Source organism: Cryptomeria japonica, chromosome 4, assembly GCF_030272615.1.
Source record: "Cryptomeria japonica chromosome 4, Sugi_1.0, whole genome shotgun sequence".
Classification (NCBI taxonomy): Eukaryota; Viridiplantae; Streptophyta; class Pinopsida; order Cupressales; family Cupressaceae; genus Cryptomeria; species Cryptomeria japonica.
Genome location: NC_081408.1, coordinates 736,711,680 through 736,726,852, shown reverse-complemented (window position 1 = coordinate 736,726,852; position 15,173 = coordinate 736,711,680). Strand labels below are relative to the sequence as shown.

Sequence of the window (15,173 nt, the reverse complement as noted above, 5' to 3'; positions counted from 1 at the left end):
CTACTAGAGGTAGGTATTCTTCCCATTTCCTCTGTTGGTCCATACAATACATGCGAAGCAGGTCTTCCATAATTTGATTTGTCCTTTATGTCTGACCGTCGGTTTCAGGATGGTATGCGGTGCTAAAATTTAGTTGAGTTCCTAGAGTTGATTGAAGAGTGGTCCAAAACCTTGAAGTGAATCTAGCATCTCTATCTGATATGATTTTCTCTGGTATTCCATGCAACCTAAATATTTCCTTAACAAAGCGCCTAGCCAAGGTAGGTGCATCATCCGCCAGATTCCCTAGTATAAAGTGTGTCACCTTAGTGAGTTTGTCAATTACCACCATTATTGCATCATGCCTAGAAGGTGACATGGGTAGCCCTTGTACAAAATCCATGCTAATAACTTGCCACTTGTGTTGAGGTACATCGTGCAATTGCAACAATCCAGCTGGATGCCTATGTTCTGCCTTTACCCTTTGACACTCCAAACATTTAGCCACATACTTGACAATGTCATTCTTCATCCCTTGCCAAAAGTATAACTTCTTTAGATCTGCATAAAGTTTGTTAACTCTTGGGTGCCCTGAATAAGGGGCATTGTGAGCCTCCGACAAGACTACTTCCCTTAAGTTTCCTGAATTAGGAATGTAGATTCTGTTATTGTATCTGAGCAACCCATCTTCATCTAATGTATACCCTTCAACCTTAGGATCAGTTGGATCGTATTCTAAAGTCAATTTGACTTGCTCATACCATGGGTCATGTCCATGTTCATCCATTACTTGCCTTTTGAAAGAAGTTTTGAATGTTGCTATGGTCATCAAGTGTCTCCTCCTACTTAAGGCATCTGCCACCCTATTTTCCTTCCCCTTAATATATTCAATTTCAAAATCATATTCACTTAGAAACTCTAACCACCTTCTTTGTTTGGCATTTAAGTGGGGTTGGGTAAAGATGTACTTTAGTCCTTGGTTATCTGACTTTAACTCAAAGGGCTTCCCTAGTAAGAAGTGTCTCCATTTTTGTAGGGCATGCACAATCATTGCCAACTCTAAGTCGTGGGGTGCATAATTAACTTCACGAGTCTTTAGCTTTCTGGATTCGTAAGCTACTACCCCTTCATCGTACCCTTCAATAGAAGCATCAGTTACGACTGTGAAGTGTCCATTCGGATTTGGTACCTTTAGAAAGGGTGGTGAGGTTAGTTTTCCCCTTCAAGATTTGGAATGCCTTATCACTTTGCTCGGTCCACACAAACCTTTTACCCTTCCTTTGTAATGAGGTGATGGGATTTGCTATCTTAGAGAATCCTTCCACAAACCTCCTATAGTAACCTGCTAGCCCCATAAAGCTTCTTACCTCTCAAACATTATTAGGGATTGGCCATTCTACTATTGCCTTTTTTTTTATCTAGATCAACTGCTATTCCTTCCTTTGATATTATGTGCCCAAGGTAGTGAATCTTTTCCTCAAAGAAGGCACATTTGGACAATTTCCCATATAACTTATGTTCTCTCAAACTTTGCAAAACAATTTGTAGGTGCACTAAATGTTCCTCTTCATTTCTAGAGTAAATCAATATGTCATCCAGAAATACCAAAACAAATTTATCCAAGTAGTCATGTAGTACACTATTCATTAGGTTCATAAATGCAGCTGGGGCGTTGGTTACACCAAAAGGAACTACAGTGAATTCATAATGCAAATATCTAGTCCTAAAAGCTGTCTTCGGAATGTCTTCCTCCTTAATTCTGAGTTGATGGTACCCTGACTGGAGGTCTATCTTTGAGAAAACTGCCACTCCTTTCATTTGGTCAAAAAGATCCTCTATGCGAGGTAAGGGATACCTATTCTTTATGGTGACTTTGTTCAACATCCTATAGTCGATGCATAGCCTTAAGGTTCCATCCTTCTTCTTAACAAATAAGACTGGTGCTCCCCATGGTGATACACTTGGCCTTATTAATCCCTTAGCTAAGAGTTCCTCTAATTTCATTTTGAGCTCTTGTAATTCAATTGTGTTCATACGGTAAGGTGCCCTTGATACTAGTTCAGCTCCTAGTAGTACTTCGATAGAAAAGTCAAACTTCCTCTTAGGGGGTAAGCCGGGTAATTCTTCTTGAAAAACATCCTTGAATTCCTTTAAGAAGGGGGTATTTTCAAAGGTGGGTGTATTTTCCTCTTTTCCTTCATCAATTTCAACCATATAGATTTGGCCTCCTCTTCTTCTTTCCTTCTTTAATTGCATGGCTGATATGGTTTCTATATTAATGGGTTTAAACTTTCCTTGGATTTTGACCCCTTTCCCCCCATCATCCAAACATTCAACAACTTTGCTATAGCAATCCACATTAGCTTGATGGTCTGTTAACCAACTCATTCCAATAATTACATCATATAATCCTAGGGGTGCCACATAGAGATCTACCCTTGTTTCAAACTCAGGAAATTGTACCCTTGCCCTCGGCAGACACTTAGTTACTTCCCTAGTTGCCTTATCCCCATATTGAACCGTCCATGATGACTCCATTTGATTAACTTTTAATGCATATTTTCTTACTAATTCAGGTGAGATGAAACATTCAGATGATCCAGTGTCAATTAGAATTGAAATTGGTTGTTCAAATAGTGTACCTGTAGTTTCCACGGGAACATTTTGGTATCTTCCTCTTCGGTTCCTAACTGCTGCATGAATCCTTTGTTGGGGCCCTTGTTGGGGTTGATTGTCCCTAATTTGTCCTTGCATCCTGGGGCACTCTCTAGCAAAATGGTTTCCCCCACACATGAAGCATCCACCTGGAGGACCCCTCCTACCTTGATTTCTAGGGGGATCATTCCTTGTTTCATTGGCCCTGGGTGGATAAGTTATCCTATTTTGTTGGTCATTCCTATTATAGTTGCCTCTGTTATTATTGCCCCTGTTATAAACCAATAACCTACAAGTACAAGTCTCACCACAAGTCTTTATAACTCTCCCAAGTTCTTCACACCCAACAAAGGAAATAAATAAAGGAACCTCCATGTCATCACCCAAAGTGTGAGTTAAAACACATAACCACAAATATAGTGATCATCATAGCTCTAACCAAACCCCAAAACTAATGCCATGTGAAACCAAACGTCTAGGAAGATAAACAAGACCAAAGAGAGAAACTACAAATCATAAACATGTAGCATGTCCTTCTACATACACCTCTAAATGCATGGCATGTCCTTCCACATACACCTCTAAATGCAAATTGTGTTAAGTATGGCCTCCTTCACAACACCCCAAATGAAAAGCATCAACAACATCCAACCATTCAACCACCAAGATCAATTATGACATATGTATCATGCAATCGACATGGATGTAAGCCTCTCTAACCAAGAAGATCAAACTCAAAGTAAACATTACAAAATATTTTCCCAATAGTAAGAATAAATATTATAAAATATTTTCCCAATACACCCTAAGTGCTTTATGATAATTTCCAAGGATGTTGGAACCATGCCATAGGATTTACAAGGTAGATGACATCTTAATCCTAACAATGGCTCTAATTTATAACAAATTGAGGGAGGAAAAACCACAATAGCAACCCAAAACAAGAGGCCAAAAACCACTTGCAAAAACCCATGGGCCTAGGAAAGTGGACAACCACGAGATATAATAAATATTAATTTCCTTCAAATGGCTCCAACATAGCTACCTAACCTATAACCACTCAAAACTTCAACTTCCTAGATGTCATGTAACTCCTCGATGACTCTTTGAATCACCCAATGAACACATTTTCACCTTCCAATCTTGGACACCCAAAGTATGACTCTTCATATCCTGATGTGGATGCCTAAAAGAGGGAATTTATCCATTTTGACATATCCTTATTAGAGTTACTTGTTCACCTCTTGAAAATGCAATTACAATTTGCCATAAAGTACAAATATTAAATATTTTTCTCCAAAGTCCTACTGAACACTTTCCAAAGAACATGAAGGAACATGAATGATATAGGATTTGCAAGGTTAATGCCACTGTACCCTAACAAACACAATATGTGATTACTTGATTATCTATAGACCACATTTACTTTCATGCATGATTTTCTCTCTCCTTCATTTGCATGCATCCTTCTACTTTACACATCCCCTTAAAGAGTGTATGACAAGTATACACTTATATGATGACACCTTACAAGGTACCTGTTATGACGTTTTCACACATCGCCCCATTGCAAATGGGGACCCTTGTTTTGTTTTGCTTTTTAGGGTTTTTTTTTTTTTTTTTAGGTCTTTTAGGGTTTTGTCAGTTGGCTTTTGCATTTTTGAGTGCTGTCGGGGAGATCAATAGGATAGCAGGTCCTGCTGGAGTAAAGTCTTGATCCTAAAAATTTGGCTAAGTCTGAAAGTCCTGATCCTGAAATTTTTGCTAAGTTTGGAATGTCCTGATCCTGAAATTTGACTAAGTCTGGAAACTGAAAAACCTCAAAAAACTAGATTTTGCAATATAACTCCTGGAGGTCTGAAACCACTCTCAAACATCCTGAAAGTATATATGGAATATAACTTAAAGTATAAATGTTATATTCCATAAAAATTATCCTGATAGAGAGTTCAAAAAGTCAAATTTTGCTCCTGTCCTTCACTGAGGATCCAGAGCGAATTTCGCTCCTGTCCCTCTCCAAGGGACCAAGGCAAAGCTCTTGTCCCTCACCAAGGGTCCAGGGCGAAAAGGCTTATTTGAGTCATTCCTGACCTTGTTTGGTCAAATTGGAACATCAAAGGCATGGTGGAGGACGAAATGAACGTGATAGAGCATCCAGATTTGATTAAAAACAATGAAATGATGAAGTTTTTGCCTAGAAGGTCAAAAGTGCTCCTATCCCTCACTGAGGGACCAGAGCGCTTTTCTTTATATGCACAATTTTAGACCTTTTTTGGACATTAACTTTTATTCATAGCATGAAGTAAGGTGAAATCTTCCCTAGCCAAGACATTTCATGGTGAAAAGTGAAGCATTTTGGCATAGAAGACAAAATTCGCTCCTGTCCCTCACTGAAGGACCGGAGCTTGAATTTCAAATTTGCACTGTTCTTGCAGGATCAAGACAATTTTATGATTTGAAGAGACCAAGGAAAACATGATTTATCCATTGAATATAATTTGGAAGGCTAACAAAGGACGGATAAGCTTGGATTTGCAAAATCGCTCTTGTCCCTCTCCAAGGGACTAGGGCGAAAAACCTAATATCCAGTCCTTCTCGCCAAGTTTGGACAAATCTAAGCCAAGGCGTGAATTTGAAATGATGTTTAAAATGCCTTGAGGTTGATATGATCAAGAATTTGCGCAATGGATGCAAAAGGCACTCTTGTCCCTCACTAAAGGACCAGGGCGATTTTTATAAAATCAACAATTTCCCTCCGAGATTATGCCAAGGCAAAGTTGAGCAAGATTGGAAAGGTCTTCTAAATCATGATGAGCAAAGGTTTGACTCCAAAAACTTGATGATCCTAGGCCAAATACAAAAATCGCTTCTGTCCCTCACTGGAGGACCAGGGCGAAAATCTTGGGAGAATCTATTTCGCCTTGAAGAAGCAAGTTAAGCATGCGTAGAATGGGTGAAGGAGATCATTGCTTACCCCACAACATGAATTGGCAATTTGGAAGATAAAGATCAAGGACAAAGGACAAAAATCGCTCCTGTCCCTCACCAAGGGACTAGGGCGAAAATGTCCTAAGGTACGCTCCTCCTAAGGATCAAGTAAATTAAACTCAAAGTTCCAAATGACAATCTCATTTTGGACGCCAAGGAGGAGATTTTGAACGTGAAAGCAAGGAATGCGAGCCTTAAAATGAAAGAGCGCTCCTGTCCCTCTCCAAGGGACTAGAGCGAGATTATTAACATTCATTGTTTTACCATGCTTGGGCGCCAATATCCTCCAAATCACATTAGATGCCAAATTCGCTAAAAAACTTCAAAATATTTAAAAAATTTCAATTAAATTGGCATTTAATAAAAGCGCATAGCATTTAATAAATTAATTTTTGAGCCTTAGAAAAATCAAAATTTTAATTATAAAGGCATTTAAAATTATTTTTTATTAAATTAAAATTAAAAGATAGAGCGCTTGAGGTATCATTTAATATTTTGTCAAGTCGACTTTCTTCTTTTATTAATTTTTGTTTATTTTGGGTTCTATTTTACCAAGTCGGCCTATGGGAAAGTGAAGTGGTGAGTGCCTATATAATAGGGGTGTGTTGAGCGATTTTAATCCATCATTCACTCATTATTTCAAGTGCGATTTGAAAGAGCAAAGAAGAAGTGCGAAAGCTGGCCTATTTGGAGCAAATTTTCCTCAAGTGTTGAAGACGTAAGGTGGTGGAGTTGATGCTTGTGAAGATTAAAGGAGGCGCATTTTGCTAAAGGGAGTCTTGATCTACATTTTGCCTAGCAAATTCACCTTATTTTTGCATTGTTTTTTAGAATTAATTCTCAAGTGGAGGTATGGCGAGATCATCCTAGTCCCAATGTTGAAATTTTGAATTTTGAACTTCAAGTTTTGAAAATTGCGTAGTTAATTAGGAAATGATAACTCAAGATTTATCATGAAGTTTCCTAATTAAAATCTTGAATCTTCCTTTTAAAGTTTAATTTTTAGATTTCAAGATATATTACTAATTTTGAAATGTTGTGTAGGTATCAAGATGGCGACTCCAAAGCCCGGAGGATCTACAAGTCGGCAGGTTCTCATCAAGGACGATCAAGCAAGGACAAGGGCGACCTCCTCCAGCCTAGCATCGACAAGGATGACCTTCTTTGGACTAACGTCATCAAGGGCAACTTCTCCAATCCAGTATTCCAAGGCGAGGTACATCAATCATCCTGCACATCAAGGACACAAGAAGTTAGAACAAGGGTTCGTTGAAGAAGCATATAGTTCCAGATGAATTAATTAAAGCTAGCTTCTCAACAACATCAAGTTGAATATTTACCAAGTTACAAGTGTCAGACGAGGTGGCATCCTAGTCATCACTTCTCCAGTCAGTGTGGTCCACCTCAGCATTTCCAGATTCAATGTACCTAACTCATGGAAGGTGGCACAAACTCTGATGTACCTACCCCAGCTATCCATTGGTGGAATTTTCTAGAGAGGACATGTGTCCAAGCAATACAATTTTATCATTGGTCAAGCATTAAATGTTACGTAATGGTTGTAACAAACCCTAATTAGGGTTTTCATTGTAAAATCTTGGCCATTGATCTCGAATTGATCTCAGCCATCGAATTGTATTATGGGCACTATATAAACCCCGACTCTTCATTTTGTAAAAGGCAATAGAATAGAATAGGAGTTGGAAGCAGTTAGAAAGGAGTTAGTGAATAGAGAGTAGTTAGTTAGTTGATAGAATAGCAATTAGAGTAGAGTAGAGAGAGAAGGCAAAGATTGTTGCCAAGATGTTGTTGTAAAAGACTTGTAACTTCATTGAAGAAATGGTGAAATTTATGGGTCGATTCGACAATTTGCATGGTCTTTATACTTCTCATGTTTGATTTTATGATTAGATGAGTGGAAGAAATGTGCTTAATTGATGGTGGAATTCATATATCCATACTACTAGCAGTTTGTTGATTGCAGACTTGCCTTGTGTAGTCAACTGGAATTATTCAGCTTAAGCTTAACTTCAATTGTTGCTTCTTCATGGATATGCATCAACCTGATGGTGTCTATGCCTACAATGATGATTTGAACATCATAAAGCTTTCCTTCGAAGATCGCACTAACCTTGTGGAGATGATCCTGGGATGTCAAAACAAGACTTAGTTAGAATTTCATCAAAGATCATTCATTGCTCCTACATTCTTAGTATTAGAATTAGATCTTTTCCTCGCCCTCATCTTTTTTCCTTTTTTCAAGTCAAAGCTAGTAAGAGCCTGTGTTCCAGCAATATTCAAAGCAAATCAGAAGTTCAGGCATCAAGTGTAAGCCCCCTTGTGATTCCAGCAAATCACATCATACCACAGAGAGCTTATCCACACGTAGAGATCCTACATACAAGAACCTTGGAGTCATCCTGATTGATCCTTTTCCGCGATATCTTCAACAATCAGAGGCTTTACTCAAGAGAGGATAAGGTACCTTTAGGTATTTTATTCTGTGTTTGATAGTGTATAAAATACATGTCAACAGTACCTTACTTTGTTTGGACCCCCTTCATATTTCTTTGATTTGAATATTTATTTCACATACATGTTTGAGAGTATTACATCCTTTAAGACAAATGTTCATCTTAGGATTCACATACACCTCAAAGTTGGGGCAAAAAAATAGTAAAATTTGTATCCTTATCTCATTTTCTATTTAGTTTTGTGACTATTTCAAGGAAATTTCCTGACTTATGTACATATCAACAAATAACAAATCTTGTACAAAGTTGGGCTCATTACACTAGTCTTTATCCATCTCTATGTATACATATCCACATATACTTAGTCCCCACCTTATCCTCAAACACACTCACACACATTTGCCTTATTTGCACACTCATCAAATTAGCCACTTGATTATAATCCTTCCACAACACATTTTGGGGATTGACCCAATACATGTTGTCTCCTTACAATAAAATTATAACCCTTTCTAGATATTTAAAAATACAAGAGTTCTCAAATATAAAAAGAAGCAAAGTAGACAAAGATTATCCAAACAAGCAAACATAGCATAGTTCTACATTACATAAGGTTGAACCTAGACTTAGAAGACGAATCCATTATTCTAGACTTGATCTAAACCTACAAAATTAATCTCGAATAGAACACATATTTAACCTCACTCCAAAAAAACTTATTAATAAAAAAACATCTTTTCCAAATATTTTCCCATTTTAATTTTAAAAATTTGATGATTTACATTCTCCTATCATAGAACTAAATACTTTTTTTCTTTTATATTTACTTTTCTAAATAAATTATCAGATTCTAAATTAAAAACAAGATAATTTTTTATTTTACTTACAACTCTATTATCTATAATCTCAACATGGCAAGCATTTGACCCGCCACTAGAAGATCACACTAAAAAATTTACATTATCCCACCTTTAAAAAGATTTCGCTAGGGTTTGGAAGGAGCAAGGAGTTTCTTTCCTCGCTAGGGTTTCCAAGTTTTAAAACCCTTTCCCAAGTTATAAGTTTTTTCTCTCTACAGGTTTAACCAGCAACAGGAGAATTTTTAAGGCGTCTGCGGCTGGGCTTTATCATCTATCGGCAAAATGGTGGCCACTAAGAAAACTGTATGTATACTCATTTGCCGCTGATCTGCGTAGGATTCCTGAGTTTTTTTCTGGGTTGCCATTTGTGTTATGGAGGTTAATGGAGGATTAATGATATTTTTTGTCTTCTTATTTTCGGCTTGCGATGAGTTCTTGCTATGTGGTTTAGTCGAGGATTAATGGCAATGGGTTGTTGCAGAAAAAGGCTCACGAGAGCATCAACAACAGGTTGGCTCTTGTGATGAAAAGTGGAAAATATACGCTAGGTTACAAAACTACCCTCAAGTCAATCAGGACCAACAAAGGTAATTTTTTTGTCAAAAGTCTTACAGATTTTATATTCGGAATGAATGAATCTGCAAGTGAATTTGAAGGATTACGGCTTGCTTTTCAACTTTTTTTGAGATGATTGATTGGTTACATTTTGTAAATGGAGCTGTATTAAAATTTTAATTGTCTTTCGGATTTGGGAAATTAGCTGGCTCATCTGGGTTGTTTGGATTTAATAAAATGTTTTCGTGGGCTTCGTAAATAGCTGTACCATCAGAAACATGCCTTCGGGTGCTCTACAGCTAGAGTTTTTGTAGCACGTTAGCTAAATTATGCGCGTAGGACTGAACTCCGGGCTATGAGAGCCCTGCTGATATATTATATCACGTGAGCATTTCAAAAGATTATTCCTACTGGAATAGCCAATTTATGGTATTGAAAATTTGAAGGCACTTAGCATTAGCTCTCGCATCTCTTATTTTCGGATATTGTGAAGTGGTGATAACATGTTTCCGGCCTTTTGATTTAGATCTGCCATGCATACTTGGCAGTCGACGTACCCTAAAGTTTGATGTCTTTTTTGATTATCGTATGAGATTGATCTTTGTGCTTTTGAACAAAGCTATTAAATACCAAAATGTTAGGGATCTCCGAATTGATAACAAACGTGATAGGGTTTTTGAGAGTTGGCTACACTTTATTGTTGTTAGTATGGCAAACTTCCCTGGCAGGACGATCTTTAAGTTGGTTTCTCTTCTCTTTATTAGTCCAGATCCAGAAAGCTATATATCTATTGAGTACTTGTTGGATTATAGAAGTGGTTGAAATAATTGTGTGTTATTATATTACACATATTTAGGCAGGTAGAGCAGATGATTTTTGTTTGTCTGTCTACATAAATAGTTTGATCAAGCACACCTACAAAGAACTGTACCATGTCTCTGTTTTGTGAATAATTTTAAAACAAGTTGGATTGGTTGCTTAGTGATGTGAGATCTTTTCTTATATGAGGATTAGAAGGCAATACCTCAAGATGCAGGGGGAACCCTAGTGACCACTAGGAAGATCATAAACAAGAGTACCTTAAGTTGGAAAGTCCCAGCTTAAGCTTTGTTCTGTTTTACTTTTACAACTCACAATGTGATTTGTGACAAATAGTCTCTTAGTTTTAATTATAGTTAATGAAACTTGGTGAGCCAATTACTTCAGATGAAGTTGTGAGTTTCTCTGTAAATCTCTCTGCAGCGCTAGAGTATTTTGCAGAGTTTTCCCTTTAGGCTTGTCACCGGAAAAAAATTTCAGACCCTTTATTTTTTATTTTAAAATTTTTCAATGACGAGGATTTATTGAATTTTTAAATGGTTAAAGGGATATATCAACAGTTGGTTAAAACTTGTAAATTTATGAAAAATGGGATATGCCATGTTATCCTTATGGCCCTGAAGTCCTTAATTGGGGCCTGGTGGTGGGTTTCTGCCCCTCAATTCTGCTCTGTCTAGCAGCAGGTAATGCGCTTGGGGTGCTGAATATTGTCCCAGCGGGGTGCTGCTGACCCCCCAAGATCTCTGCTCTGGGTTTAGAAAGGCAAAACATTTAAATTGATTTGGGTTGTTTGGAAAGGACAAAAAAAGTTCTGAGTTTTTTCTTTATTTGGCATGAAAATTTCCCCCCCTTTTTTTGGAATTTTCAGTGGTTTCTTATGTCCTTGTGATTAAATTTTGGGTAATTGAATTCCTTTTGTACTTTTGGTTTGCTGAGTCAGTCCGGATTCGGAGTATGTCCACTATGATCAAAATAGATTTACATGTTTACTGATTTCATTCTTTGTGTGGCATGCATTACTTTAGTTTATTTTGTGTATTCATTTAATTTTTTACTTGCTGGTCTTTTGCCAAATCTGAGTTTTTAACACGGTCAAAATATTGTCTCTGTGATTCATCTTTTTCACAAATATATTCTTTTGAATAATGAGCTAATATTGTAGACTTAGGGTTACCCAAATTGTCTACAAGTTGTCCTAATGTTAACTTGCCATTAGTTATTACTGTCAACAATTTTTATCACGAGTTGGTAAAAAAATGTTCTCAAATAATTAAGGGGCATCTGAAGAATCTCATTTCAGTGGAAAGAGACATGCTAAAGAATTAAGATAAAAGTAGGAAAAATCCAATAAAGCTCATGTTGGATAAGTAGGATTCTTTATGTTTGGTGTCTTATGATATGTTAGTAAATTTATTGATCTCATAAGCAATCTATCGAGTGTTAAGAACTTATGGTTTATGGAATTTACGTTTATCCTTGTGCATGTCCAGATGTAGAGGAAAATGGGATGTTCAGATGTTGAACAGAATGGGTTTTTATTAATTTTTTTTGGTAATTGATAGGTTACTGACTATTATATGCCTTATTCGTCTGCAGGAAAGCTTATTATAATTGCAAACAACTGTCCTCCTCTTCGTAGGTCAGAAATAGAGTACTATGCTATGCTTGCAAAGATTGGGGTACATCATTTCAATGGAAGTAAGTTTATTCTTTCCAATTGCATTGATGGGAAATATTAGAAAAAATCTGATATTATCTTTTTGGACCTGGGTTGCCTTGTGGAAATAGACACACCTGGGTTTGCCTTGTTGCCTTGTGGAAATAGACACGTTATTACAACACATTCATCATTTGCTTCTCTTTGTTTGATGATCTGAACTTGAAAGATGTCAAGTAAATTTGACATTGTTAGTTTTTAACTGTTTCTTTATTTCTTGTACATTTTTTGTTGGTTTTACTGATATTGTTCTTTGCAATATTTTTGCTTTTTCTGGCAATGGCATAGAATGATCTATTTAAATTAAACCAACATGTCTTGTTTCAAATGTACTTATGTCTTGTTTCAAATGTACTTGCCACATCCAAAATTTCTTGCTCAACAAAGATTTTCATTCGTAATTGTGTATATTGTTGCCTTGTAAGTCATTATTTATGATGTTTTACATACGGGACTTATGCATTACATATCTGAAGCTTCCCTATAATGTTCCAATTTCTAATAGTCTCTTTGGAAGCCAGGAATTTATGTTAAGAGGTTTAAAGTGAATTAGAAAATTTAGTTGTGTCAATTGTTAATGAACAAAACATGGAATGCTCTTAAAAATCATAATCTGTTATTTGCCTCAGTTCTATAACTTCCTGAGAAACTTTACAGTGTTGACAATGTCTAGTCATGGATTGCTTCTTGTCATGTCCCTTTCTTGATCGTTATATATGTATATATATATCCTAGATGAAACAATTATTTTATTAATTAATAATAATTATCAACAAATGATTATTTGAAATTTATTTATTAATAAATATTATTATTTCTTCTTTGGACTTGAGGTTGGAGGAAATCTTACTGATTTAGGAGTTGTAAATCATTTGAATAAATTTTGATTTGTCATAGTCCTTCCAAGCTTAATCACCGCTCTTGATCTTTCACATATTCATTTCTATTTACCAATCATGCATTCTTACGTAGTTGTGGAAATGAGATCTGTTCTTGATTGCAGCCTCATTCCTTATCCGATATTTTTGACCAAAAGTGTATATGTTGTGGCTTGGTGACAATGTACAATTTTTTTACAACTAATAAATGCATACTGGTGTTGTCTTGCTCCATAGTATTATTTAATATGATCAGGACAAATTTGGATGCTGATAGATTCTGTTTCAAATAGTTGTGAATATCGGTCAGATTTGTGCCTTGAAACTATGCAGGGGGCTTCATTTTTGTTTCAGTTGCTACATAGCACTTGTGATATTGAAGCTCTTGTTTTAATGTGTGCTTATGTGCAAGTATTTACATTATAGATTTTATTTGTGCTATGCTGGCAATAGAATACATCTTTCTTGTATCTGCAAGACACAACTGTAAGACAGACTTGGAAATAGAACCATTGTCACTCTTTTTTTTGTTGTATGGGTCTTCTATTTGACCATTTTGGAAAGCATTTTATAATTCTATATGAATAGACTATAAAATGTATCTTGAAATATGTGTGATATCAAAGTGTGCTGTCTTTAGGGTAAAGTAGATGACATGAATTGCTCAGCAAGGCAAGAGCGAAGTGAACTGTATGACAAAAGAACTTCGTTTATTAAAACAAAATACTTTTTATAGGATTAATATGTCAAGTTTTGCATCATGCTATGTTCGAAGCTAAATTTTTATTGTTGTTCAATGCTTTGACGAGTCTTACCAATTAGTCTCGAGTTTTGCAAGTTGAACCAAGTACCATAAATTTTGCTTAGTTGAGTGAGTGTTACATTCTTCTAAAACTGAATTTAGTACCATTGTCTGTTGAACAGTTATAGATGACTTTCCGCATCAACATTATCTGATTTCTTAGTCAGTGAAATTGCCTAGTCATTTTCCTTTTTTGTTAATCTATAATTTTGTTCAGGGGCTTTTGTGTGTTTCCAGATATTTATTTCATATATTATATGTTGCAACTGAGTAAAATGTTCCTTGCAGACAATGTTGATCTAGGGACAGCTTGTGGCAAGTATTATCGGGTGTGCTGTCTCAGCATTACAGATCCAGGTATATATTTTTTGACACGAAAAATGGATATGTCATCATTATTATTTCATTTTTTTCCTTCTCCATCTATTCTAAGGTTCCCTCCAAGATAGATTACTCTTGACTTTGCTTATCTGACTTATTTTTCAGGTGATTCTGATATCATCAAGACTGTACCATCAGATCAGTGAGTGCATAATTGGGATGGTTTGGTCAGGAAATTGTTAATTTTTCTTACCTGCCCAAGATATTGGGAAGGAGTAGGGAGTCAGTGGTAAAAACTTTTTGTCAAGATTTTTTTCAGTTTTTCTTCTAGACGGCAAAAAACACCAACCTTTCTTTTTAGGAATGAGTTGTCTTCTGTTTAAGAGGGCTATTTATGCTGAATGACCGAAATCTGTAATCATGGAAACTTGTAAGGTGTCAATCAAATCTATATTCCATTTTAGTTTTCTTTTGGATGCGGTGATGCAATTTTTCATAAAGCTCTTGTACACTGCAATATGAGTTCTTATTTTGAAGATATCAATTTTATTGATAAGTTTGGATCCTACAAATCAAGTTTATGTTGTAATGGTGTTATTTTTTTTAAATAAATGTTTTGGAAAGAAGGGATTTATGGTTATTTAATTAGTCATAACATTAGTGTCATAGGTTTGTCATTCTTGTGAATTGAGACTGTTCTGGGGTAGGTAATGTTTCACAGATTTAGTCCTGGATGTGTACATTGATTTCACGTAGCACAGGCACGGTATGCAATTTTGTGTTGTTAATATTTGCTTTTCTAGTTTACAGGTCTGATAAATATTATAGTAAAATAGATTTTGAGACATGCAAGCAAATTATTAAGAATTGCTGACAGACTTCTCAGATCTTTTTAGATTGGGTGTTTTAGCTTGATTCAATCTTTTTGGGATTTTTGTGGATTTTGTCAGAGATAAAAGTAATATTTTTCCCTATTGATTTAGGCAATTCGTTACTTTCTACTCACATTTACAACTAGTGCTAATTTGTTGTTATTTTAGTAAATATTTAATTAAAAATTATGTTGGGTATGCTATGCCAGTCTTGTTAATGGAATTCTTCATTACTTTCTACTTACATTTACAA

At 35.9% G+C, this 15,173-nt stretch overlaps 1 protein-coding gene across 1 annotated transcript; it reads left to right on the top strand.

The window, feature by feature from the left end:
• The first annotated feature begins 9,025 nt into the window (after window positions 1–9,025).
• On the top strand, window positions 9,026–14,511 carry LOC131027449 (large ribosomal subunit protein eL30). The gene is made up of 5 exons (XM_057957525.2): window positions 9,026–9,259; window positions 9,438–9,543; window positions 11,927–12,028; window positions 14,016–14,084; window positions 14,214–14,511. The coding sequence occupies exons 1-5, from the start codon at window positions 9,239–9,241 to the stop codon at window positions 14,252–14,254; spliced, it is 339 nt and encodes a 112-aa protein (XP_057813508.1). The 5' UTR covers window positions 9,026–9,238; the 3' UTR covers window positions 14,255–14,511.
• The last annotated feature ends 662 nt before the right edge of the window (window positions 14,512–15,173 follow it).